The 27,951-nt window shown below is 30.9% G+C and overlaps 1 protein-coding gene across 1 annotated transcript in view; it reads left to right on the forward strand.

Moving 5' to 3' along the window:
- Positions 1-17,188, forward strand: part of LOC145252548 (ras-related protein Rab-40C-like) — a 115,718-nt gene extending 98,530 nt beyond the window's left edge. Inside the window, exons 4-6 of the mRNA XM_080112100.1 lie at positions 6,713-6,790; positions 9,260-9,482; positions 16,172-17,188. Of these exons, the coding sequence (XP_079968226.1) occupies positions 6,713-6,790; positions 9,260-9,482; positions 16,172-16,413 (543 nt within the window). The 3' untranslated portion in view covers positions 16,414-17,188. The remainder of the gene's footprint in view (positions 1-6,712; positions 6,791-9,259; positions 9,483-16,171) is intronic.
- The last annotated feature ends 10,763 nt before the right edge of the window (positions 17,189-27,951 follow it).

Consider the following 27,951-nt stretch of genomic DNA (forward strand, 5'->3'; position numbering starts at 1 on the left):
GCCTGTCTCACCAACGAAATGTTGCATCCCTCTGCCTGTTTTACAAGTATTATAATGGTGGATGCTCTGACGAACTACAAGCACTTGTACCCCCTCGACAAAAATACCCCCGACAAACCCGACAAGCAGAGAAGTCCCACCCCTACATAGTTGAGATCCCTAGATGTAAGAAAGCCTTTTTCCCCAGAACTGCAGGACTTTGGAATTCTCTTCCGGTTTCCTGCTTCCCCAACTATACTGACATGCAGAAGTTCAAGTGTAATGTGAGCAGACATCTTGCTGCTAAACTCCCTACATAGTGTCCCTGGATAGTAGCCCCCTACATCAAAGTGGCAATATGCCTTGTTTGGGATGAAAATGTAATTAAAAAAAAAAAAAAGAAAAAAAGATATACTTTTTATTCATTTTTGCATAAACATTTAGGTATCGCTACACAGGCATGAGTATGTTTCAGTCAAATAGTTATAGAGACATCATCAGACGATATTGCTTTTCCAAAAGTTCAATCTTCATATATATATATATATATATATATATATAATTTAAATATGTTTATGTGCATAAAAGTAAGCTATCCATAGACATGCATGTTTCTAAGTATCACTTGGTGTGTGTGTGTATATATATATATATATATATATATATATATATATATATATATATATATATATATTATATGCACACTGATGGAATCCCTGCCCAAGAACGAGTATAAGCAATACAGATAGCATTAGTTTTAAAATTTAATGTTTTTTTATGGGGTATAGTACAGTTTCGGTAGCAATCCACTAACTGGTATAGTTAAAAAAAAAAATAAAATAGTCTGCCTGGTTGACAAGAATGCATATTCCTTAACGATAAGTTCAATAGTATTGCATTTATATTAAGCACACATACATTATTGACACTTATTTACATGAACCAATCCTTTTAAAGAGGTATTAATTAATACTAGTGGGACCTGTGGAAATTCCACAGCGAACTCATTCATATGTAATATATTCATGTTGGCATTCTGTAGATGTTCAGCATAAATAAAGGCATCCTGATAATCTTGTAGCTCTTTTGTTAAAACTGCAAAAGTATTTATCTAAGCTAGCAGGGACGCCCAGCATAGCCCGGTTGTAAAATACACTTAAATATATTTTAATTCTTGCAGATTTTGTATATATTATTATAGTCAATTTTCTATCCATTTTTATATATTATAAAGTTGTGATTTAAAAAAAAAAATATATATATATATATATATATATCCATATGACTTCGGTGCATCAGCTTGAATTTGAAACCGAAGCCAAAATTTAGGAAGAAAAAAAAAATATATATAACTTTAGTTGCTTTAGCTGTAACCGAAACCAAAACTTAGGAAGAATTCTTAGTAAAATTATTTATTACAAAAATGGAAGGTTACAACAATTAAACGACAGTCACTTGGAAGAAAAAGAGTAAGCATGGCACACAAAATAACATACAAGCTATTGTATTAATATATAGATAACTCAAAATTTGATGTAGCACAAAGTCAGAATTTGTGTTTTGAGTGACACCTCCGTAGGTTGAGTAGCAGTAAAACATCTTAAAATATATCCAACTCTTATTGCATCTCTTTTTTTTTTTTTTTTTTGTTTTATTTTATTCCAGTGAATGTTCTCAGAAATCATGGTGCCCCCTTCTTCCTGGCGCCGCTAACACTTGATTTTTGTATGAGACATATAAATATTCAAATGTTTGATTAATGTTCTCCTTTTACCGTTCAAAATATCGAGTTAGTAAAGAAGTTAAAAACATTAATTTTCCAATTGACTAGTTAACTATGTTAGATCTTTCTCTTGATCTTACCGGATTCCAGGACAAGAATTCATTTAATCCAAGTGCTGTTACAGCATTTCTCATATGTCAAATGTATAGCTGCATCGAGAGCATCTTATTTGGTGCTTTGAATACAATGTTATTTTGAATATTTGATCAGGGTTTACTTGAATATTATGTTATTTTGAATATTTGATCCGGGTTTACTTGAATATTATATTATTTTGAATATTTGATCCGGGTTTACTTGAATATTATATTATTTTGAATATTTGATCAGGGTTTACTTGAATATTATGTTATTTTGAATATTTGATCAGGGTTTACTTGAATATTATGTTATTTTGAATATTTGATCATGGTTTACTTGAATATTATGTTATTTTGAATATTTGATCATGGTTTACTTGAATATTATGTTATTTGGAATATTTGATCAGGGTTTACTTGAATATTATGTTATTTGGAATATTTGATCAGGGTTTACTTGAATATTATGTTATTTTGAATATTTGATCAGGGTTTACTTGAATATTATGTTATTTTGAATATTTGATCAGGGTTTACTTGTAGGGTGAAATATTTCTCATGTCAGGTTTTCCTGACAAACTCTTGTACAGAGACTGAAGATATCCGAGGATGGTGTCAAATTCTTTGGTATCAGGTAATTTATGAAGTTATAGAATAATTCATAAGGTTGGACATTTTTTAGGGATTTGAAAAGATGTGATCTTTCTGCCATGAAGAATATATGATCTATCTTACCTATCTATATATCTATAAAAGTGAATGTGCCTGTGTGTGTATGTCTGTGTGTGTACATTTCCCTACACAATAACTCTGTCAATTTTAAGTCTACAGATTCGAAATTTGATGTACAGGGTACTGAGATTTGGTTTCCGGCCAGAAATTTGGCTGTTAAAGGGTCAAAGTTCAACGATTTGACCTTTGAGAACTCTACCAAACTCCTCCGATAATTTTCGGTCTAAACACTTGAAATTTTAGATATAGGTTCCTTGGACATGGATCTAACTTAATAACATGATTTGAGCCCAAAACAATAAATGTTAAGGGGTCATAATAGTGGTCAAAGTTAAAAAAAAAAAAATGACCGTTTTTTATTTAAAAAAAAACTTTTTTTGCTCAACATACACCTCCAAACACCCGGGCAACGCCGGGCTGAAATGCGAGTATATCTATATAAGTAAAATTGTGTGTGTGTGTACATTTCCCTACCAAACTACTCTGTCAATTTTCAGTCTACAGACTCGCGTTATGAACAGTACATAGGGCCCGAGCAAAGCCGGGCTGAACTGCTAGTATTTTATAAAAGTGAAAATGTGTGTGCGTGTGAGGACACTTCTCAACCTATATATTCAACAAATTTTTAATTTACAGACTTGAAATTTGGTATATTGGTTATTCAGACATGTTGAAAACTTTTTAATCAGTTTTCATCCAGAAAAAAAAGGGCTGCTAAGGGGTCAAAATTGAAAAATGGGAGTTGATGGATTTTTCTCTATTTGTTGTTTCACGAATGCACATGCGTGAATGGTTCACATTACAGATTCCTTATGTTAAGTATAAGTCGGTTTGAAAACACATTTTTAAAGAGCGTATCACGCTGGCTGAATGGTAATCATATTTGACTCCCTGTCTTAAGATTTTGGTTTTGATCTCAGCTTGAGTATTTTTGTTTTTTACTTAGAAGAAGTGAACTGTTTAGAAAGAAAGCATAATACTCGCATGCACATGTCTCAGTATCTGTATAAATTTAAATATAATATTTATGCGTATTTTACGACTGGGCAACGCCGGGCGGCCTGCTAGTATATCTGTAAATGTGAGACTGTGTGAGGACAACTCTCAACCTATATACTCAACGAATTTTTGATCTACAGACTTGAAATTTGGTAATAGGGTATTCGGACTTGTGGAAAACTTTTTAATCAGTTTTCATCCAGAAAAAAAAGAGCTAAGGGGTCAAAATTAAAAAAATTGGTACGTGCGGCTTATAAAACTTTTATCTGTTTGTCAACTGTTTCACGACTGCGCATGCATGAATCCTTCACATGATAGCTTCCTTATGTTAAGAATAAGTAAGTTTAAAAAAATTTTTTAAAGATTGTGGTAAGCTGGCCTAATGGTTATCATACTTGACTCATTGTCTTTGGGTATTGGTTTTGATCTCAGCTTGAGTTTTTTTTATTTTCTTAAATTTTTTTTTACAAGATGTGAATTGTTTTGAAAAAATATAATACTCACATGCATATATCTCAGTTTCTTCATGAATTGAAATATAATATTTATGCATATTTTACGACCGGGCAACACCAGCCGGCCTGCTAGTCTAATATATAAAGTAAAGTCAGCCTCTTTATTGCTTCATTGTCATCTGTTATTACAACTGAACAAAAATAAACAAAACAATAGTTATTTCCCTTGGAATAAAGGAGAAAGAGTCTTATCACCCTTGGAGTAGAGCTATATCTGCCATCACAGTTTAGCAGATAAACAAATGTTTCATATCAAAGACATTAATTATCACACATTCAGCAGATTTTACCTTACTATTTAATCTGTAAGTTGTTGAATAAATCTGTTAAAGATTATTCTTTGTCCTCTGTTCACTTTTGAATAATAAAACGAAATACCATGGATAGCTTTCTTCCTACAAAATCAATATTTGATTCGGATCAATTAAATTTTCCTGTTGACTGTTGATACATTTTTTTTTGTTTTTTATAAGAATAAAATGTAATTCAATCTAACTCCTTCCAGAAAATACTTTGTCTGAGTCATTCTCAAATGGTCACCATCTTAAAAAATTAGTGTAGGTTTAACTTTATATTCATCTACACAATTTTTTCAGTTTGATAGGAACAGAAAATAGTTATCCCACTCCCTCTTCACCCTAAAAAAAAATAAACTGCATAGTTTTAAGAAAGAGGAAAGCAAAACAAATTGCAAGTAAATGCACTATTTATCAACACCGGATAGGTATAGCTAATATGAAATTAAAAAGATGTCATTTGACAAAAAAAAAAAAATTTCAAAGAGAAAGAACCAAAAATTCAGAAAGGTTGAATCAACCACCTGACATGGAACAAACGTCATAGTTCATCCTTTTCCCATAAACCCATATGCAAGATTAGATAGAATTCTCAGATTATAATTGATCCTTCATGGTTTTTAGATAGTTAGTGTTCTCATCTGTATTTACAATTACGACAGAGATGATGTTAGTTCTGAATTTTTCTTCTCCATTGAACCGATAGTTTCTTTTCTTTCTTTTTCCTTTTTCTTTTTCTTTTTTCTTTTTTTACTTTATCCTTTTCTTTTTTTCTCTTTGCTTTTATTCTTTCATTCTTTATTATTTTCTTTTTATCTTTTTTCCTTTGCTTTTTTCTGTTTTCTCTTTGTTCTTTCCTTTTCCTTTTTTCTCTCTTTCAAGTATATTGAACCAGTTGCAAAAGAGAGATATAGAAATAATTTTTTTTGTTCCCTATGGCAATTGCTGCAGGAAGGAGCTAACAAAAACGAAAGATGATTATTGCAAAGGCAAGAGATGCCTATTAACCTTAGTCTAGAAAAGATCAAACTCCTAAATAGAAGGAAAACAGTCAGCAAGAAAAGAGTTCAACACGTCTGCATTTCTTGGAAAGAAGTTATTGGAATAAGAAGCTCTATTACAATGAGGTATTAAAACAGGAAATTGATGAAGACCACCAGACCAACGAGTCTACTGTCGAATAGGTATATGCTAAGAATCGGAAAACTCGCTTTGATAAAGAAAATAGCGAAGCCACTTGATGTAAGGAGTTAGCAGAAACGAAAGATGATTATCGCAATGACAGGAGATGCTTAAGAAAAGACCAAAGAAAACAAAAGGAAGAGAGTTTTAAAAGAAAAGTTTGACACGCACTAAAACTTCACTATTTTTTTTTATTTATTTATGTTCCTCACCTTCCATCAGGCAACACGTTGTATACTTACTAGTATGTGATAATTCTATTGCTTAAAATATTCATACTTTTCAGAGTACTGGTCTTGTATTTTTTCCTTCTTTTGATCCCTGCTGGTAGTGATCGAACAAGTTAATATGCATGATCATCTATATTTCTATTAAAACTTCTACGCTTTCCTCCTTCCCGGTTCCCTTGCTGCCTATTTCTCTTCCGTCCAGCCCATCCCCTTCTTCGGACATACACACAGACAATTTGCTTTCATAGATTCCTCATTTTTCCATTACGCCATATTGAATTTTTTCCCTGTGAAAAGTGAAAAAAAATTCAATATGGCGTAATGGAAAAATATAAAGGTAACTGCAGCTTCTCTTCCAATTTTCGGATTTTTACCATGTCAAATCACATTTTAATTGCTTTTGGCGGATTGATTGTTGCTATTTCTTCTGATGAGTTAAGGGCATAATAGATTCACTGATTGATATAATAATTAAGTGATTGATTTTGCGCTACGAAACAGATACTGTCAAGAATTGTATAAGTCAACTCAATCAAAGGAATAAATTATAAGATAGTCAACATCATGAATTTTGGAATATAACTTTTTGTCATTTATTCTCTATATTGCCCTGTAATTACATTGAGCTTCTTATATAAGGATTGATATATAATAAGAAAATATATTTCTACAGAAATATATATATATATATATATATATATATATATATATATATATATATATTTCTACAGAAATATATATATATATATATATATATATATATATATAAATAAATTATTTACATCTCAAAATTAGGTGTGATTGTTCAGATCTAAGGGAGACTACCTCTCTGATCTATTAGGAGGAGACAATTTATACCAAATTCTGGGGAGGTTCAGTTATGTTTTGTTTGACTTTGTTTTTTCTTTCATTCTAGGGTATCCTTTTGGTATATGATATCACCAATCGATGGTCATTTGATGGTATTGATCGATGGTTAAGAGAGGTGCATGAGGTAAGTATTCTTTATTTTGTTTTTGCATTTGTCCATATCCATGAGTCATACACCATCCATTATGAATATACAATCCCTACAGCTGCTATGTATATAAAAAACAAAAAAAAAGACCTATTAAATCTGACATAATGACATAAGGATATCTGACAAGAAGTAAAAAGAAGCGAGTTAGTGTCCCTAAATGATACTGGGTTAAACAGAACGGAGAGAAAAAAGATAACGAAATATGAAGGTCTTATGTACGACATGAAAAGAAACTGGAATCTTAGGAAGATCTTCATCATTCCAGCAATTATAGGAGCAACCGGACTCATAAAAAAAAGAATTTCAAAAACTATCTGGTAAATATACCCGGTGAACAAAGTGCAAGACAGATTCAAACAATTGCGCTTATGTCACAGAGTGCATTGTGCGGGAAACGGAGGTGCGAGCTATCAGCTGCAACAGAGGCGTATGTACTCGTTGATGGGGTCACAGGTTAAAATCGTTGATACCCAGGTGCAGGGAAAGCCAGACAGATTATATAAACAAGACTGTTAGCTTGTCGTTAGTCAGAGAGCAGAAGAACAGACGCCCGAGATACACACGCCCGACTTGCACCCCCATCCCACGTCGCACCAAGCTCGCCTATACACGCAAACACTGAATTTAGCATTTGAAAAAGAAATAAAGACATTTTATTTTTCTACAAATTCGTTGCGTCTGTTTTAATCGGAGAGTTCTGCGGAACGCATCACTTAGAGGGATCGTTAGAATTTTAAAAAGATCTCTCGGTTGGAATCTAAATGTTTGGCATTTAGCTAGAACAAAATAAGAAAGAAAAAAGAAAAATAAGATACTGTGTCTAGCTGTTTGTCTGTCATGCTTAAGTTTAAAATGGCAATCTCATCAGTAAATGCACAAAAAGTGTGGTCCTGGATATGACCTTAAAAGACATCCCATAGTGAGGGATCCATTTGAGAGTTGGGGGCGGGGGGAATTTGGAGTTGTCCCTAAGTTACCATTGCTCTCAGGCCCACTTTAGCCTGGAGTGGTAATACCTGTTAGGGCATTAGACCAGCTTGACAGTCTTTAAAAAGTGTTTTCAAACCTACTTATTCCTAACATAAGGAATCTGTCATGTGAACGATATATGCATGCGCAATTGTGAAACAGTTGACAAACAGATAAAAATCCGATGACCCAGCACATGCCAATTTTTCAGTTTTGACCCCTTAGCAGCATTTTTATCTGGATGAAAACGAATTAAAAATTTTTCCACATGTCTGAATACCCTATATATCAAATTTCAAGTGTAGATCAAAAATTTATTGAGTATATAGGTTAAGAAGTATCCTTACACACACACACACATTCTCACTTTTATAGATATATAGATTTTCAGTGTAGGAGTAGGGGCAGTAAAACAAGATGATTTTTATATAACTGTTAGGAAATAGGTCGAACATAAGAAAGAAATATAGTAAATCATATTGTAGACACGTCTTACCGGAAGTGAGGGTCAGATGATCGGAACTGCGTGTAAGTCACGTGATCAGGTTGGCTGGAGTCAGTGAGTTGGGTTTTGGACGTAAAGAACAGCGGATGGCTTAACAAATCGTCCCCTCCCCTTCACTGGGTGGGGTGGGGGGGAGCGCTGATGTATGAGAAAATAAAACTTTGGAAGAACCACGCAAGCAAAGGCATTCACTTTCCATTCTTCTACGATCGACACCTGGAAGGTGAATAAAAACTATATAAAACCAATCATCGTCTTGGAGTGAATGAATATTCGTCCAAAACAGGTTCCAGCCTCCCCTCCAAGAACAAGATGAATTCCAGGTGGACAAGATCAACGACGCATGAAGTTAAGATATGTCGAAGATACATGTACCAAACACACACACACAGCTACATATGAACAATTAGATATGAATATATCAGAAATAGACTGCAATATTTAGACGATCATACAACGTGCCCCTTTTATGATACCAACAATATAAAACAAATTATCGAAGTTATATATTGGTGGCCTGGCAAGGTTACAGGGAAGACAACCGAAGCTAGCCTGCCAGGACACTACATATACAAATATAGGGAAATTTGGACATATTTCATTAGTTTTAAAATGAAGTTTTTTTCCAATTGTTATAAAATTTTAACCAAAGAATAGTATTATATAGCAGTGTTATTCTAGGAGGTTCACTTTCCAACAATATAACATAACTACCCCGGCAGTCAAAGTTCCCTTGGGCTAATTTTGGCATTTGTATATTCCTAGTTGTATTTATAAATTATCTAATTTGCTTGTAGTTGGTTGGTGTCATCTTTGTGAATTTGTTTCCACACTTGAGGATCTTAATGTTTTGCCTATTTTTTGTTTTTATGATATCAATAATGATGATGAGTCTTACTTTTATCTCCTGATTTCTTTTCCCTTAAATAATTGACTGATTTAATGTTTTTTTCTCATTTGCTTTTCAGCATGCTCCAGGAGTGCCTAAAATCTTGATAGGCAATCGTCTTCATTTGGCTTTTAAGCGACAAGTGAGTGAGTTAACTGCTGAAACTTATGCCATAAAAAATGATTTGGCTTTCTTTGAGGTCAGCCCACTTTGCGACTTCAACGTTCAAGAGTCTTTGGCTGAATTATCAAGGCTTGCTCTCAAGAGGAATGGAATGAGTCGAACGTGGGGTCCAAATAAAGGTAAAAACATTTACCTGTTTTTTTTTTTTTAATTGTGAGAAAAGGTATTGTTTTTCCTCTTCCTCCTGGTCCCTATTGCCCCAATCCTCCTCCTCCTGGTCCCTATTACCCCAATCCTCCTCCTCCTGGTCCCTATTGCCCTGATCCTCCTCCTCCTGGTCCCTATTGCACCGATCCTCCTCCTCGTAGTCCCTATTGCACCGATCCTCCTCCTCGTGGTCCCTATTGCCCTGATCCTCCTCCTCGTGGTCCCTATTTTCCCAATCCTCCTCCTCGTGGTCCCTATTTTCCCAATCCTCCTCCTCGTGGTCCCTATTTTCCCAATCCTCCTCCTCCTCGTGGTCCCTATTGCCCCGATCCTCCTCCTCGTGGTCCCTATTGCCCCGATCCTCCTCCTCGTGGTCCCTATTGCTCCGATCCTCCTCCTCCTCATCCCTATTGCCCGATCCTCCTCATCCCTATTGCTTCGATTCTCCTCCTCCTCTTCCTCCCTATTGCCACATTCCTTTAAAAATTTATTTATCAAATAAATATTTATTTATCTTTAAAGGTAAATAATCATTTATTTAAAAAAAAAAGCACATATCTTTTTGGCTTTCTTTAAATTTCAAATTTTAATAATAAATAAATAAACTTTAAAAAAGTATAAATGTCTCTCACTTATGAACATATCCAAAACTTATAAAAAGCGATGAGATAGAAAATTATTAATGAAAAGTTTTATAAAACAATTAGCAAACGTTGAAAAAAAAAAAATCAGTACTTGTACAGTTTAATCAAGACATTCAAAAATGAAAATATCGAAAAAAAAAAAGGTTATATTGTACGCATCCGTTTTAGACTGAAGATCTCCAAAAAAAATTTCATTTAATTTGTTCAAGTAGTTTTGTTTTTTTGTTTTTTTACAGCGGAAAAACACGTTTTTATGAGAGTGCATTGAAGTCAGCCATTATGGAAATTTTTAACACGCCACGGGGAGATAACTCCATGTGAAGCACCAAGACTCCCTCCCCATCTTTATTACTAGCTTTTCTTCCTAAAAATCGAACCGTTTGCTTGGTATCATAACAGATTGTTTTTTCGCTCTAAAAAAAAAGAACTACTTGATGAAAATAAGTGAAATTTTTTTTTCGGAGAACTTCATTCCATAACGGATATGTACAATATAACCGTGTTTTCGATATTTTCATTTTTTAATGTCTTGATTAAACTGTACAAGTACCAAAAAATCAGATAGCAATCATAAAAAGGGAGGTAATAATTTTCTAAAATCTTAGGCCGATTTGTCAAAACTCAATTATTGTCTTTGAAAACTGTTTTCATTGATACTTAACTCTTTACCTTATCAACTTTTGTTAGTTTGGGATGTGTTTCATTACTGTGACATGACAATTAAGTAGATATCACTGGTTTTAATTGAAATCCAATATTTCAATTTTTGAATTTCACTACATTAACGGTGAAGGCTCATTTCTTTTTTTTTTTTTCTTTTTCTTTTTCTTTTTTTTTTTTTTTTATAAATATTTTAAAGACGTGCATTTCAAATTATGAAATTTTTAATCAAATTTCTTCTCTACAATAAACTTATTAAAATAATACGAGGAGCATTCCAAAAGTAATGCCTCTTATTTTATTCCGCCCAAATGGATCAGATGGTATTGCAAATTGCATTGTTCTGATGACTGATCTCTGTTGCAGATATTGATGGTGAGAGAATCTAAGAAAGCAACCCCCGTCATAGACTTGTGTCAGAAGCAGAGATTCTTCATTGAATTCCTGGCAAAAATGCATTGAGGACGATTGTGACTATGTAAAAAAAAAAAATTCTGGAGCACAAAAGATCAGAGGGAATTGTAAATTGCATTAGTCTGATGACTGGGCTTATGCATTCGTGACCTGAAATTTTGCATCTCTCTGTTGCAGATATTGATGGTGTGAGACTCTAGGAAAGAAACTCCTGTCATAAATGTGTGTCAGAAGCAGAGATTCCTCATTGAATTCCTGGCAAAAGTGCATTGCGAATGATGGTGACTATGTAAAAAAAAAAATTCTGGAGCATAAACTGTTCGTTTTAATGATACTATTCCTGTCGTCTTAGCTCTTCAACTTTTTGAGTTAAAAAAATAGGAGGCTTTACTTTTAGAATGATCCTCATACTTAACTTAATTATCAAAAAATGTTGCTTAATCTCTAACATTGTAACAGTTATTAATAGACCCCTGGAATTTTCATGATGATGATGATGTGTCATCATACTAATTGGACCCTTTCGTCTTCTTTTTTCTTATTCTAAAAATATTGGTTCTTCGTTGTTATTTTAGCGAAATTCGAAAACTGAAATATTGATTTTAAAGTGAGACCAATGGTATCCACTGCCTTGTCATGTCGCAGTAATGAAAATATCCAAAAATTACGAAAAACGATAGGGTAGAAAATTAATTATTCATGAAAACAGTTTTTGAAAACAATTAGCGAAAATTTTGTTAAATTAGCCAAAGATTTTCAGTTTTTCAGAAAAGATTTACCTCCCTTTTGTTACACTCCAAACTTTTTTTTTTTTTTTTGCAAAACTCAATTTTTGTTTATTGTCTTTGAAAACTATTTTCATTAATAATTAATTTTCTGCCTTATCGTTTTAATATTTGGATATGTTCATTACTGCAACATGACAATTAAATAGATACCATTAGTTTCACTTCAAATTCAGTATCTCGATTTTCAAATTTCACTACAATAACAAAGAATCAGGCCTTCGGGACAAGATCAAAGTGTGGTGTCTGTTCTCCAGATGCTGCGCTTCTATTTCTTGTTCTCTTTCGGTGGAGGAGAGATCCTTCACGACTGAGACAATTTTTATTTTTGTACCTTTTCTCCACGTTAAAAAACGACCCTGGTGTCTAACTCTGTCCCGTGGGGAGGCATAGTAAATAGGTACAAGATGCCAATAATACAGCCTGTTGGTTAGTCTGACAAAGAAATTTTGATAGTGTGAAACGATTGTAATAAAAATCCAAGCTGTTACAAGATGCCTTTTCTTGGCCTTCGGGACAAGATCAAAGTGTAGTAGCTGTTCTTCGGATGCTGCACTTCTATTTCTTGTTCTCTTTCGGTGGAAGAGAGATCCTTCACGACTGAGACAATTTTTATTTTTGTACCTTTTCTCCACGTTAAAAAACGACCCTGGTGTCTAACTCTGTCCCGTGGGGAGGCATAGTAAATAGGTACAATAACAAAGAATCACCAAAATATTAGCTACAGATTTTTCTTTATAAATAAAACAAACGTTTTTTTTTTTTGTTTTTTATTTTAAATTTCAAATCTTTTGAAAAAATAATTTTTTTTTTTTTTTGTATCGTAATTACCAGTGAAACATTCTTTAAATAAATAAAATAAATCTCATTTTCTAAGGTGAAAGCAACAACAAAATTCTGTTTATGCCATCTCATGCTACGAGTTCATAAATATATATTCATAAATATAAATGGTGACTTCTTTTCAAGAAAAATGAATATATATATATATAGTCATCCACATACAGTAGTTTCGCTGTTTCACAGCTCATCAGTGCGGCTAGACACGCAACTAACCTCAAGCCAGGATTGAAACACGACAGTTTGTACGACAGTTAAGGCTCCTAACCTCTACGCTATTGGCGGCTGCTGCATAAGTCATGAGTTTAATGATGTTTTGACATCGTCCGAAATACCTCCGCTCGATTTGTTTACACAAAGAGCATCGCTTATATGCTAATGGCAGTTTGTATATCACTTCTCAATATGTTCAACTCAAGATAAGGAGCATTATAGTCATCCACATACAGTACTGTTTCGCTGTTTCACATATATATATATATATATATATATATGCATGGAAATATATTATCTGTGGAAATATATTCTTATAATATATACCAATCCTTATTTAAAAACCTCAATGTAATTACAGAGCAATATAGTGAGTAAATGACAAGACTATATTCCAAAGTTCATGATGTTGACCATCTTATAATTTATTCCTTTAATTCAGTTGACATTTACAATTCTTTACAGTATCTGTTTCGTAGCGCCAAATCAATCACTTATTATATCAATTAGTGAATCTATTTTGCCCTTAACTCATCAGAAGAAATAGCAACAATCTCTAACATTGTAGCATTATAGTCATCCACATATGTCAAAAGGAAATAAAATGCGTTTTGACATGATTAAAAATCCAAAAGTTGGAAGAGAAGTTGTAAATACCTTATAATATGTTTCCATTATGTGATATAAATTATGGCTAGTGAAGATTTGATCTCTGTTTGAAGCCGAAACTATGCTATTACTTTGATTAATTGTATTATATACTTTTATTATTAGTGAAGAATTAGTATATATCTGAAACCGAAACTATGCTATTACTTTTTTTTTTAACATTAGGGCCCAAAAAAGGGTCTCCAATCTAATCGGTCCCACGTTGTCAACTAGGCTCCAACCCCTGTCTCATCACTGCAATGTTGCATCCCTGTGCAGGTTTTACAAATATTTTAATGGGATGTGCTCTGAGGAATTCATTGCACTTGTGCCCCCGCCCCCGGGCATACATATCCCTGACAAACCCGTTTGGCAACAAAATCACACCTCTTCATTGTTGAGGTCCCTAAATGTCAGAAAGCGTTCTACTCTAATAGCTTCTTCCCTAAAACGGCTCGACGTTGGAATTCCCTTCCTGCTACCTGTTTCTCTTACTGTACTGATATGCAGAAGTTTAAATGTAACGTAAACCAACATCTTAATCTTTCTTAGGTATGGTCCCAATTAGTAGCCCCTTAGGTCCTTGTTTGGGGTGAAGGGGAGTAAAAAAAAAAAAGTTTACTATTTCAGACTAATGTACTATCTTTCTATATAGTATTGTTATAAGACCATTCTCCCAGGCATTATCTCCTCTTCCTAGGAGGAGGTAATATGTTTGTTCATCATGAAACCCTCCTCCCAAGTATAATTCTCTCCTTTTGAGGGAGGGTAGTATAGTGTTTGTTCTGTTTTTATGAAACCATTCTCTCAGGCATTACCTACTCCTATCGAGGGAAGTAGCATAGTATCTGTTCATTTGTCATGAAATGGCAAATGAACAGATGCGACCAGAGGGAACATATTTTTATTCATATTTATTGTTTTTGTTTCTTTTGTTGGTTCTTGTCCATAATTCCCCCTATATTTAAAAAAATAAAAAATAAAGTAAAGAAAAATCTGTATGATAAATGTACCCGAGATGAAATGAAAATTTCATCTTCTAAAACTCACGTAAATTGAGCAAATAGTTTTATTTTTATAAAGAAAACTAGCGGGGGTACCTGGCATTGCCTGGGTGTTTGTAGGTGTGTGTATGGGGGGGGGGAGTAATAACCCTGAAACGATGATAAAAAAAAAATCGGAAAAACCAAAAAAAAAAAAAAAAATGGCATAAATAACCCTGTCGGATCGAACTGGCCGTCTTTAGATAACAACGCTGTGTGTAGGGGGGGGGTAAGTTAAAGAATAAGCGAAGTAAAAAAAACAAAACGTTGCCCCGGGTGTTTAAAGGTGTAAAAGAAAAAAAAAAAATAGTTTTGGTCAGGAGGTGGGATTGAACCCGGGAAGCCTTGACGCAGAGGTGGAAACAAAAGCCAACCACTTAACCGTCTCGGTCACGAGTGAGAGAAATTGATTAGAGTCTTAAGTTAAGGCTTATAAAGCGAGTGAAAGAGGTTTGATTGACAAATAGCCGCTAAATGAGGTCATCACTGGGAGCGTTACAATGACGTGGCAGTATTTTTAGTTTTCGCTTCCCCAAGATGATGGTGGTGGGGGAGCAGCATCCCATTTAAAGAGGATTGTCCAAATCGAATAGCAATTGTCTGGTATAAGGAGAAACTCCACATTGATCAAAAGCTGATTGCTTTCTGGACGTTTCGGCGCGAAAGCCGAGAACACAAATCGTTTGAATTTAGTTTCACTGTATTTATACTAAAAAGCCAAACAGGCGACAGAGCGAAATAGTGCAAATCTTATAAAAGTCGATGTAAATAAATCTAGACACGACATGCTTTCTGAAATCGTAGATATTATTATCTAGGGGGTATATAAACACCTCTAAGCGATAGTAACCCTCCCCCCCCGGGACCGTAGGCGAAAAAAGCCTTTGCAAGACATACATAAAATGATCACACGCATTTTGCGTTTTATATATATATATATATATATATATATATATATATATATATATAGATAATTTTTAAGTGATTAACCCTTTACCTTACTGACAAGCCATGAGTAAGAAATATTTCCTATACAGGTGTTTTTTTGAAAGGCGACTTGAAAGTACAATTTGGCAATAAAGGATTAATAGGAAATCGTATTACAACTGAAATTTAGCCAGTATAATTATTAAGTTATCTCCCTTTGAGATTATTTTCAAGATAGGGCTGCAGGTAAATCCCTCGTCGCTTTCTCATAAAAATTTGGTTTTCTTAGTTCAAAATAAAAGTACTTGATCAATTTACATGATTTCTGGAATATGTTTTCGTTCATCACAGGTATGTACATCTTTCAGATTTTTTTTTTGTCTTTTAGTATAAGAGGAATTCTGGACAGGGAACTGTTTTGTTTTTGTTTTTTTTGTTTTTTTATTTGTTCTAAGATAAAATTAATATTTGAATTTTTTTTTTTCAGTTCTGAGTTTACAAGAATTAGCCTGTCGGACAATTGTTTCTCGGACCACAATCTACGGCATCGACCAGCTTCCATTACCGCCACCTTTGAAGTCGCACCTAAAGTCGTACGCAATGACTAACAAAACGCGTAACACACGTATGCACAGCTTTATACACAGGGACAAACTAAAGAAGCTCAAGTACCTAAACCCTACTGAGTCACCGCCTACCAACTGTCGTAAGAGTTGTTGCATTAGCTAACATCGGAGGGGAGGACACACTACCGTACTATGAATCATCCTCCAGCCCATCTCCACGTTTTCTGTGGAGACGCTCACCATTCGTACCCCCCTCCCCACAATTTTTCCTCATTTCCTTTGTTAAATCCTAACAAAGACTTAAAAGGATCTCGTTTTTTTCGATTCTAATTTCTTGTATAAGAAAATGGCAACCATATTGGAACTCTCTTGGCCATTTCTAAAAAAATGTGCATGGCTTTTGGGTTTTTTTTTTTTTCTCTTCAAGAAATCCTGCTTGCCATTAATTATTTGTATATTTTGACAGTAGATATCATCCTTTCTACATCTTCTTTAAAACAAACCTACATACATACATAATATATATATATATGTCTGTGTGTTACAAGTTAGTAGAAAAAGAAAACATTAACATGCTCAATTGTAGATATTACAAAAACTAATATTAATTATTTAATTTAAATATTCTATATTACTATGTCTACTGAAGTTTTGTCTATCTGTTCATTCTGAATTTCTCAAAACTTTATATTGAATTTTATGTTCTTCATTCCAAATGGGACTCGTGAATCTCTCTGGAATAAAAAGCTTTACTTTATCCTAAATCCAGGATAACAAGATAAACGAACCTGGGTGTCCCCAGCGGACATAATGTAGAGTATTGAAATATAGTAATATATATAATGTATTATAGATTATATTAGTGATAATTTTATATATATATATATATATACTATAAGGAAAGAGTAGCGATTATTATAGATCAAATGAAAGAAAAAGGTATGTTTAAAAAAAGGCACAAACAATTAAAATTACATTTTTCTTATGTTAGAGGCACTACTACACATGTCATATCTAATACTGAAAATAAAATTTTAAAAGTTTAAAATGTTTCTGGCCTTCCATCCATATATATATATATATATATATATAAAGTGAAAGAATGAAGACCGTACTTAATTAAGTAAATAAAAGTGGGTACTTTTGTTTTTCCCTAAGCCAATGTTTACTGTATCTAACTGGGGTTTCGTCTATCCAGTCATTTTGAATTTATTGGAACTTTATATTGAATTTTAGACTTTTCATTTCAATCTTTCTGGTATAAAAAACTGTATTTTCTCCTAAATCCAGGATAACTAGATAAACGAAACCCAGGTATCCTCAGCAGACATAATATAGAGTATTTAAATAAAATGATATATTATAGATTATATTATAGTGGTAATTCAATATAAGGAAAGAGCATTCAATGTGACTGAATGAAGACAGAACTTCAGTGAATAATAGTGTATAAATTTTTTTTTTTTTAATATTATATAATAGATTGATTGGACTTGTTAAAGCTTAGGTTTTGGGAGCCAAATGCAACTGTTAACTGCTGTAATGGTGAACAGTCATGTCTAATTCTTGAAACCTAAGGTATGTTACCTAATGCTTATCCGTTCTCATCAGCTAGACTGTTTTTGTCTTTTTTTTTTTTTTTTTTAACAAATTTTTTTATTACATCATTGATTTGATTTTAACATTAAAAACAAAAACTCATGTACAAAATATTTTTCAATGTATTTTTTACATTTTTTTTTTTTTCGAAATCAGTTTTTAATGTTTTTAATTAAAAACTTATTGCATTTACCTTAAAAATAAGATTGTTTTTTAAGTCAATGTTAATTTTTTTCCAAATTTATCAATGAAATGAAACAAATAAAAAAAAATGTTGGTTTTGTGAAAATTAAAATAAGGAAACACAAAAATCTCTTGCTGATGATAATGCAAAGAAATGAAAAATGAATCCAATTATAAATTGCTTTTCTTTTTTTGAATAAGAAAGTGCTATATTCTTAGAAAGGAACTATATATATATATATATATATATATATATATATATATATATATATATATATAATGTTCGTATTATTTCAACCTTGGGTATATTTACTTAAATCATTACAAGAGCTTTCTATAGACTGGATAACAAATTATCCATGTCATCAGACAATTTAAGCCAAAAAAAAAAAAAGGGTTTTTTTTTTTTTAAAGTTTTTTTTTTTTTTTTTTGCTTAAATTGTCTGACGACATGGACTGGATAATTTGTTATCCTGTCTATAGAAACAACTTGTAATGATTTAAATAAACACACCCGAGGTTGAAATAATAAAAACATATTTAGCTCTACTAATGTATCAAGCACTCTTTTTCCCCTGTTTTTTTACCAAATATACCTCTTATATATATATATATAGAGAGAGAGAGAGAGAGAGAGGGAGAGATATTTTCTGACAAAGACAAGGTTTTGTATTAATCAAAATTGATATTTATTTTTTAAATAGCAATTCTTATTCAATATTTCCCCTGATTAAAAACAATAAGTGAAAATCTGTCTGCTGTAAGTACCCATGCCAAAACAAAAATATCATACCCCAAAAATCACGTAAATTGATGAAGATATTTCGTTTTTAGATAAGAAAATCAAATTTTATGAATAACTGAAGAGCAGCTGTTTGTGTCTGGCATTTTAGAAAAAATATTTTTTTAAAAAGAAAAGGAGATAACTTAACAATAATTCAGACTTGCAAGATTTATGTTGTGATACCTAAGAAATCCCATTGATTGCTTAAAAATGATTTTCTTCATAAAAACACTAGCAGGCCGCCTGGCATTGCCCGGTCGTAAAATATGCATAAATATTATATTTTAATTAGTACAGAAACAGACACGCGCATGCGAGTATTATGTTTTTTTTTTCTAAACTGTTCACTTTTTTGTAAGTAAAAAAAAAAAAAAAAATACTAGAGCTGAGATCGAAACCAAAACCTAAAGACAGTGAATCAAGTATAATAACTATTAAACCAGCTTGACACAAAATTTAAAAAGTGTTTTCTAACTACTTATTTTTAATAAAAGTAATATGCAATGTAAACTATTCACGCATGCGCATTCGTGAAACATTTAGCAAACAGATAAAAATCTGACTCCCACGTACCAATTTTTCAATTTGGATCATTTAGCAGTTCTTTTTTTTTTTTTTTTTTCTGGATGAAAACATTAAAATATTTTTCCACATGTCTGAATATCCTATATACCAAATTTCAAATCTGTAGATAAAAAAAATTTGAGTATGTAGGTTGAGAAGTGTTCTCATACGCGCACACACACATTTCCACTTTTATAGATATATAGAAAATGACTTGATCAATTTACGTGATTTTTGGAGTATAATATTTTTTTTCTATCACGGGTATGTACATCATATGGATTTTTCTTTTTTTCAATGTGCGGGGTGGAATGATTCTCGACAAGAATAAATAATAGCTGTCTCTTCATAGCTAATACAATCGGACGAAACATCAGTAATAGCAGAAAATAACAAAGCTTGAATGTTACACATTAATGATTTACAGAAGAAAAATATATAATGAATTATAAAATATTCAACATAACGATACATTCTCTAAGTATATGCCAGTATTTCCATGATATAAGTCGCAAAAATCATTTTATATAAAGAACGTAAACAATGACTCTGCTGCCAGTTTCTATTTCATGAGCGATTCATTGTAATTATATATACCATACGAAACATCATTTTGGTATTCAGCTTAAATTTTATTAAGATGACAAGAACTACAAAGTAATTATTTTGGTTCTTATCCAGAATTCTCTTTATATTAAAAAAAAAAGAAAAAAAACAGTACAATGTACGTATCCATGATGAAATGAAAAAATAATCACATAAATTGATCAAATAGTTTTATTTTTAAATAAAAAAAAAAAGCAAGTCAGGGCTGTTTTTTCTGTGACAGAAGTGTTGATTGAATTTTAAAATAAAATATGTATGAAATACGTTTGAACAACACAATATTATGAAAATAAACAAATATTCAATCAACGCTTCTATCATTTTAATTTTCAACAAGTAAATATGTTTTTTTTTCATAATATTGCGTTGTAATTTGGCTTTCAAACATATTTCCTATGTAGTTTAAGAAAATCAAATTTTATGAGTGTTGAAAAAGTGACTATCTTGTCCGCGATTTTATTTAAAAAAAAAAAGAAGAAAAACAATCAGTGCTTCTATATTATAATAACGGAAAAAATATTGAATGTCAAATAAAACAAATGGTACCTTAGTAATCATGTCACAAATAGTAACATATCCCAAAATTATGGAAAATGATGATAGAAAAATAATTTCAGTGGTGTGAGTTCCATATAGAAACGATTTAATTTGAATACAAAATACGCATCTAGTGCACTTGAAAGCCAAATCACAACGTAATAGCAGGAAAATAAATATTTTACTTGTTTGAAATTTAGTATGTTGTGATTTAAATTTCAAACAAGTAAAATATTTATTTTCCTGCTATTTTGTTGTGATTTGACTTTCAAGCGCACTAGATGCGTATTTTATTTTATTAGAAAAATAATTATTAATGAAAAACAGTTTTCGATAAAGTCAAGATAGGAAATAAAATTTGTCTGACATTTTGAATAATGTTCATTACGTGACGTAAGCAACAGAACTTAATTATCTCCCATGTCAACTTCCCTCCATTTTTTTTAGTAAGCGTAACGTAGTTGATTTTGCTTCATTTTACAAATTTCTTCTTTCATTAATAATTATTTTTCGTTTTTCGTAATTTTTGGATAGGTTATTATTTGGAACCTGATAATTACGTAGGTACCATTTGTTTCACTTTAAATTCAGTATTTTATTTATTTATTATAATATAGAAGCGCCAAAAAGTCTAAGAAAAGGGAGGTAACTTGACAATAATTCAAGATTTATGCTGTAATGCCAATGAATTTCCTATTAATCACGTACAAATAATTTTTCCTTATAAAAATAAAATTACTTGATCAATTTACGTTATATTTGGAATATGAAATTTTCGTTTTGTCACAGTTACATACATCATGCAGATCTTTCTTTATTTTTGTTTTTTAATATAAATGGAATTCTGGACAGGAACCATTTTTTTCTTTAAAGAGATGAGTCGACATTTTTTTTTTTTTTTAGTGGCATACCGAATAAAAAAAAAATTTTTTTAATTTAATTTTACTCTTTATATCAAAATACCTTGTTTTTCTCTTGAAAATAGATGCATTTACTAATGAATTCAGTGTTTCCAGCTTTTTGTATCCATACATACCTTCCTCACCTCAAGCTATCGATTGTTTTTTTTTTTTTGTTTGTATTGAAGATAATGTTCTTTTATTCATTATGGGTGAAGTTATTAATATACAAATACATGATACCCATTACCCACCCCCACCTCACACAGACTTTCTAGTTCACTTCAAGTTTTTTCATGTCTGCTTTTAAGGGACTCAATAACATAATGGGAAAATGTTTCAGTTTTACAGTAGGGATTGTTTTAAAATCCAACCTAATTCACCTTTTTTTTTTTTTTTCTTTTTTTTATATATATATAAATTTTTGTATAAAATTTATTTATAAGTCTTAGACTGTGTTTTTAGTCCTTTAGACCATTTAATTATTATCATTTTATTTATTTATTTATTTTTTAGGACCAAAAGGATAATTTAGGATATTTCAGCAACCTCTGTATTTTTCACAGATATACATAGTTAGTCATAAAGATTGAATCACATATTACACCTACTGTCTAAATTATATTATTAGTAAGTAGTTCTTATATCAACCAATCTACATTTTTATGTTTTTATTTACTGCCCCCTTCCTTTCATTTCATCCTCTAATATAATCGGGAAATACTGAAATGTTGGAAAGCTCTCTGAATTAGTATTTTTTTTTTTTTTATTAAATAGGATAAAAGCTTGTCAAAATAAATGGAAATTGTTAGAAGTTATATGATCCATAAAAAACAAAACTTATTCAAGATATAATTGGGATGTTTCAGGAGAGATGGCTGAAGTATTTTTTAGTTCCACAAAAATTAATGTTTAAGGTGTCATGTTTGATCCTCTATAATTATAGGCGTGCTTATGGATTTTAGTTTCAAGACTAAAGGTAGAAACTGTTTTAAATTTAAGGGATATTACTCTTAAAGTATTATTAATGTGTGAGATGTTCGTGCATTCCTTACAGAAAAAAAAAAAGATTAGGAAAAAATAATAGTCTGAAGCCAGAATATGAGAACAATAATGGATAGTTAATTATTTAGCTAATAATATTGATATTGGTGGAGAAAAGCAACTGAATGACGAACAGAGCTAAAGTAAAGTCGATAGTGTCTCTGAAACAATCATATACAAATTTAAGTTATTATTGTTTGAATTCTTCGAACATGCGTAAATGATCTTATAATAATTTCGTTTACCTTCTATTTACTATGTATATATATTATTTTATTCAATTTAGGTTAACAAAATTACCATTAGTCACAACAATAAATCGACTGTTTCAATCTAAAAGGACTTAATCAGGCGACAAAAACGATCTGGTTTTAGTCGAGGTATGATCTTTCTCAAACAATTAAAACAGAGTTTTAGAGGGCTGCACTGTAATTGAACATTACAAATAATTAAATAATATGTGGACATGATGCATTCTTATAAGTTTTTAGCAAACAAAAACCTCTTTTTGTTTCTCTTTTTAAATTTTTGTATAAAGAAAGCAACTTTTTGTGACAATGCAACATTTTTTTTATGAATTTCTGTTGTAGATAATAATCTTATAATAATAAGATAGTGGATAAGAAAATGTTGTAGTTTGCTTAAAGCATTGCGAGTTTTCCACTTTATAGTGAAATTTTTTTTTTTTTTTTTTAATTCAAAAAAAGTAGATTTTCTGTTTATGTGAGATTCTCATTTTTTTTTTTTATTGAATTTTTTTTTTCTTTTTAATCAGAAAAGAATGATTTCTGCCAGATTGCTAGCCTTAATTTTTTTTTTTTTTTTCATCATCATTTGGCTGGATGTTATTTCTTAATCTTTTATCTCTTTCTCCATTTTCCTGCTGCCCTCTGAAAGAAAAAAAATTTATGAAATTCATCTCAAATTCAGCTTCTTTTGCTATTGGCCACTTACATTCCTTATATATATATATATATATAATATATATATATGCGCTTATCAGGAAACTCTAACAATGCTGGAACATACCAAAGGTTGTATGAAAGAACATTATAACAAGTTTTTTTTTGTTTTGTTTTTTTTGCTGTGTGTTTTTTATTTTGTTTTTTTTTTCATTTTACTTTCCTTCTAAAGGTTTATGTAATACTGGAATTTCACAATATTTTGGGAATATAACTTCTTTTTCAAATATTTCTATTTCTTTGCCTCTCATAACCATTGACTAAAATTACTATCATATTCCTGAAATATTGTGAAATTCCGACATCACATGATTTTAGGAGAAAAGCAAATATGATTTAAATTTTTAAAAAAATTGTTTTTAATTGCTTTGTTTTAAGTTTTTTTTTTTTTCTCAGTTTTTAATAAATTATGAATAAAGCAGTGAGTTGTTTTAAAATTGTAAAAAAAAAAAAAAAAATGATTTCTATCGGTTTTAAGATTGTATCAGAAATTATATTAACCTTTTACAAAAAGAAAAGGAGATTACTATCTTCAGATTCACTATCTGGAGGAGAAGAAAAAAAGTTTGGTGCTCATTTAGTTTATCAAGGATATTAAAAACCGAAGAAAAATCTATGTACATGCCCAGTATTGGAATGAAGTTCTCATTAAAAAAAGCTTAATCTGATCAAGTATTTTTTTTACATAGGAAAATCAAATTTTAGTTAAATTTCTCTTGCGATGCAGACATCTTGGTAAATTTAGTTATGAAGAGGAGGAAAGTCAGGGGAGATAATTCTATCTAATTCTTGAAGTTTGCCAAAACGCATAGTTTTGAATAATTTTAAGTATTGCTATTCTTTTATTTTTTTTTTCTTTCAAAAAATTGTTTCAAAATTTATTAATAAAATTATTAGAACTTCATGTGCATTTTGGCAAAATTCAAGAAAAAGATGCAGGTATAAACGAACACATACATCATAGTGATTTTTCTTTATCTCCGTTTTTTAATATCTTTGCTAAACTGCACAAGCACCAAAAGTTCTCTTTTTTTTTTTTAAAAAGATATAGTAAAAAAAAAATATTTTCTCTTTTATATAAAAATTAGTTGTGCAAAAGTTCTCAGTGTTTATAAAAAAACAAAACAAATGTATATATTTTGGCAAAGATTTTTTCACATGTAACTTTTTATAAAATTTGAGTTTTAGTTTCATACTTGGATCCTTTGGACTACTGTTCTCATCTTGAGTGTTATTTTCACATTTCAGCCGATGTAACCGCCAACCTTCATCAGATGTACCTTGTCTTGATGACAGTTGGAGGTTACATCGGCCGAAATGTTGTAAAAATAACACTCAAGATGAGAACAATAGTATTAAGAATCGGTCCTCATCCAAAAAAATTCAGAAACATTGAGTTTAGTTTATATCAAAATTCATGGTTTTAAACATGGAAATTTCAGACTGTTTTCATTCTTTAAAATAAAAGAAAGAAATTAAGATTTTGTAACATAAATTGTTTTTTTTGCGAATGTAAGAATTGAAATAAATATGATCATCTTTTTTATAAGTAAAAAATAATAAAAATGAAAAAAAAAAAGAGGGAGCAGTTCTTGTCTAGAATTCTCCCTATATTAAAAACAAAAATAAAGAAAAATCTGTATGATGTACGTACCTGTGACGAAACAAAACTATCATATTCCAAAAATTACCTAAGTTGATCAAGTAGTTTTATTTTTAAATAAGAAAACCAAATTTTATGAGCAACAGAAAAGCTGTCTTGTTAGTCATTTTGTAAACAATTTAAAAATAAACAAAGAGATAGCTCAGCCTAATTCGAACGTGCAAAATTTATGTAATGCTTATGAATTCCTATTAATCACTTAAAAATTATTTTTTTTAGTTAAAAATAAAAATACTTGATCAATTAACATTGATTTTGTTATATGATATTTTCGTTTCATCCAGAGTAGATACTTTATACAGATTTTTCTTTACTTTTGTTTTTTTTTTAATATAGGAAAATTCTGGACTTTGACCAAAGAAGCAAACTCAGAATTGATAAAAACTGACTTCTTTATTAAATCTATAGTTCATCTCATAGGGAAAAGTTATCATAGTTTTTCTGATAATCTTTTTTCAGAAAATCCCATTCTCCCAATTGGAGCCAACTGAAGACTCCGTCCTTAAAAACAAAAAGGAAATTAAAAAAAAAAAAAAAGAAAAAGAAAATAACTAACTTATTTGGTTCATATTTATATCTAAGCAGACAGTAAAATATATATATATATTTTTTAATAAAAAAAAGATATTTAACAATTTTAGTTTGAATTTTAATTGGCAAAACTTCCATTTTTGGTGGGTGGAAAAAAATTGTAATGTCTTTTTTTTATTTTATTTTACTAATGAGTATGAAATAACATGAAATTACACCCCCCCCCCCCACATCCTTTGAATCATAAAATACATTTTGGTGAAATCTGATTAATATCATTTAGATTTTTAATTTTCTTTGTATTTGATAATTGAAGTAAAAAAAAAAAAAAAAAAACTTAGATTAAAAAAAAAAAATCAGTAAATCTTTGATCTTTTCTTTATACATATAGAAGATATTTACCTGAGGTTTTCTTTTATGGCATATCATCATTTCTGTTGTCTTTTGTAATGCTGTAATGAAACATACCAATTGTAAAAGGGTAATTGTAAATTGAAAAATTGAAATTTCCATAATATAAATGATGGGGGTGAGGGTTCATACCTAACGGTATCAGTATGGAAATGAACATAGCAAATTATACAGGATGTGGACTCTGTTAGTCATTTCTATATTCTGAGCTATGAGCCATTGAAGATTATCATATTCCAACATCCCGTCAAAGTAAAGCACTGATTATTTACCATATTGTATCTCTCTCTCTCTTTTATTTAAGATATTAGGATTGTTTACTTATCTAGAACTTGACCCAATTCTACATGTTTGGCAATTATTAATTGAAAACATTGCAGAAAAGTAGAAATATAAGATTAAAACATTTTTTTTTTTTTTTTTTCAAACCCTTCCCCAGATGATTCTTCGGGGGCCGAAGTATCATTACCATTAACACAGAGTTTTCCATGATCTCACGATACTTCCAAACATTGTTCGATTGTTGTTACTCTGTAGGATTGCCATATACCTGCTAATGCAGATAGAGCCTTATCTTTATATTTCCTCTTATCTGATGGGGGAAAGTCCAAGATTATATATATATATATATATATATATATATATATATAGTCTTATTTGTAGTATTCCGAATTTTACTGGGTTTATATAATTCAGTAATTGTTCATATACAAATAAATTTTTAAGCCAAAAAAGAGATGACTTAAACTGTAAGCTACAAAATTATCATATTTCATAATTGAGCATTCATATATTGTTTTAACAAAAACCAGAACATCAAAGAATGGGTTGATAGCAATGAAATACACTATTTGTTGCTATCAACCCATTCTTTGATGTTTTGGTTTTTGTTAAAACATATATATATATATATATATATATATATATATATATATATATATATATATATACTAGCATGGGTACCCGGTGTTGCCCAGGTGGTTGGAGGTGTATGTTGAGCAAAAAAAAAAAAAAAAAGCGGTCAATTTTTTTAACTTTGACCCCTATTATGACCCCTTAGAATTTATTGTTTTGGGCTCAAATCACGTTATTAAGTTAGATCCTATATCTAAAATTTCAAGTGTTTAGACCCAAAATTGTCAGAGGAGTTTGGTAGAGTTCTCAAAGGTCAAATTGTTGAACTTTGACCCCTTAATAGCCAAATTTCTGGTCGAAAACCAATCACATAGATTTTCCCAAATCTCAGTACCCTGTATATCAAATTTCGAGTCTGTAGCCTAAAAATTGACAGAGTTATTGCGTAGGGAAATGTACACAGACACACACACAGGCACTTTCACTTTTATATATATATATATATATATATATATTCAATCTGTTTTTACATAAGCAGTAATGTGTTGCTACACAGTCACGAGCATGTTTCAGTCATTTAGTATTTAGTAACTAGAAACCTCTTCAGGCAATCATGCTTATATGATGGCAAAGTTACTAACTTCACTTTCATATGCATGATTGCTTGAAGATGTCTCTAGTTACTAAATACTAGATGACTGAAACATGCTCATGGCTGTGTAGCAACACATTATTGCTTATGTAAAAACAAATTACGAGTATATCTGACTCTACTTCGGTATTGAGCACTCTTGTATTAAACTCGTTATATTTCACTGGTTACCTTAGCTTTGGAAAATAACAACCTCACATTATATATATATGATTTTTATTTATTTATTAGTGTTGGGATGATTAATCGGAAAAATGTATGCTCATTTTCCGATGCCAAAAACGATTATTTTGAACTGTTTAGATTTGTTTTTGTTTAAAACTTAATGTTTTGTACAAATGATGAAATGATAATTACCAGTACAACAAAAACCTATACATCAACCTCCACAAGTTTATTTTTACGTTTGGG

Source organism: Euprymna scolopes, chromosome 29, assembly GCF_053919585.1.
Source record: "Euprymna scolopes isolate OS-2025 chromosome 29, ASM5391958v1, whole genome shotgun sequence".
Lineage (NCBI taxonomy): Eukaryota > Metazoa > Mollusca > Cephalopoda > Sepiida > Sepiolidae > Euprymna > Euprymna scolopes.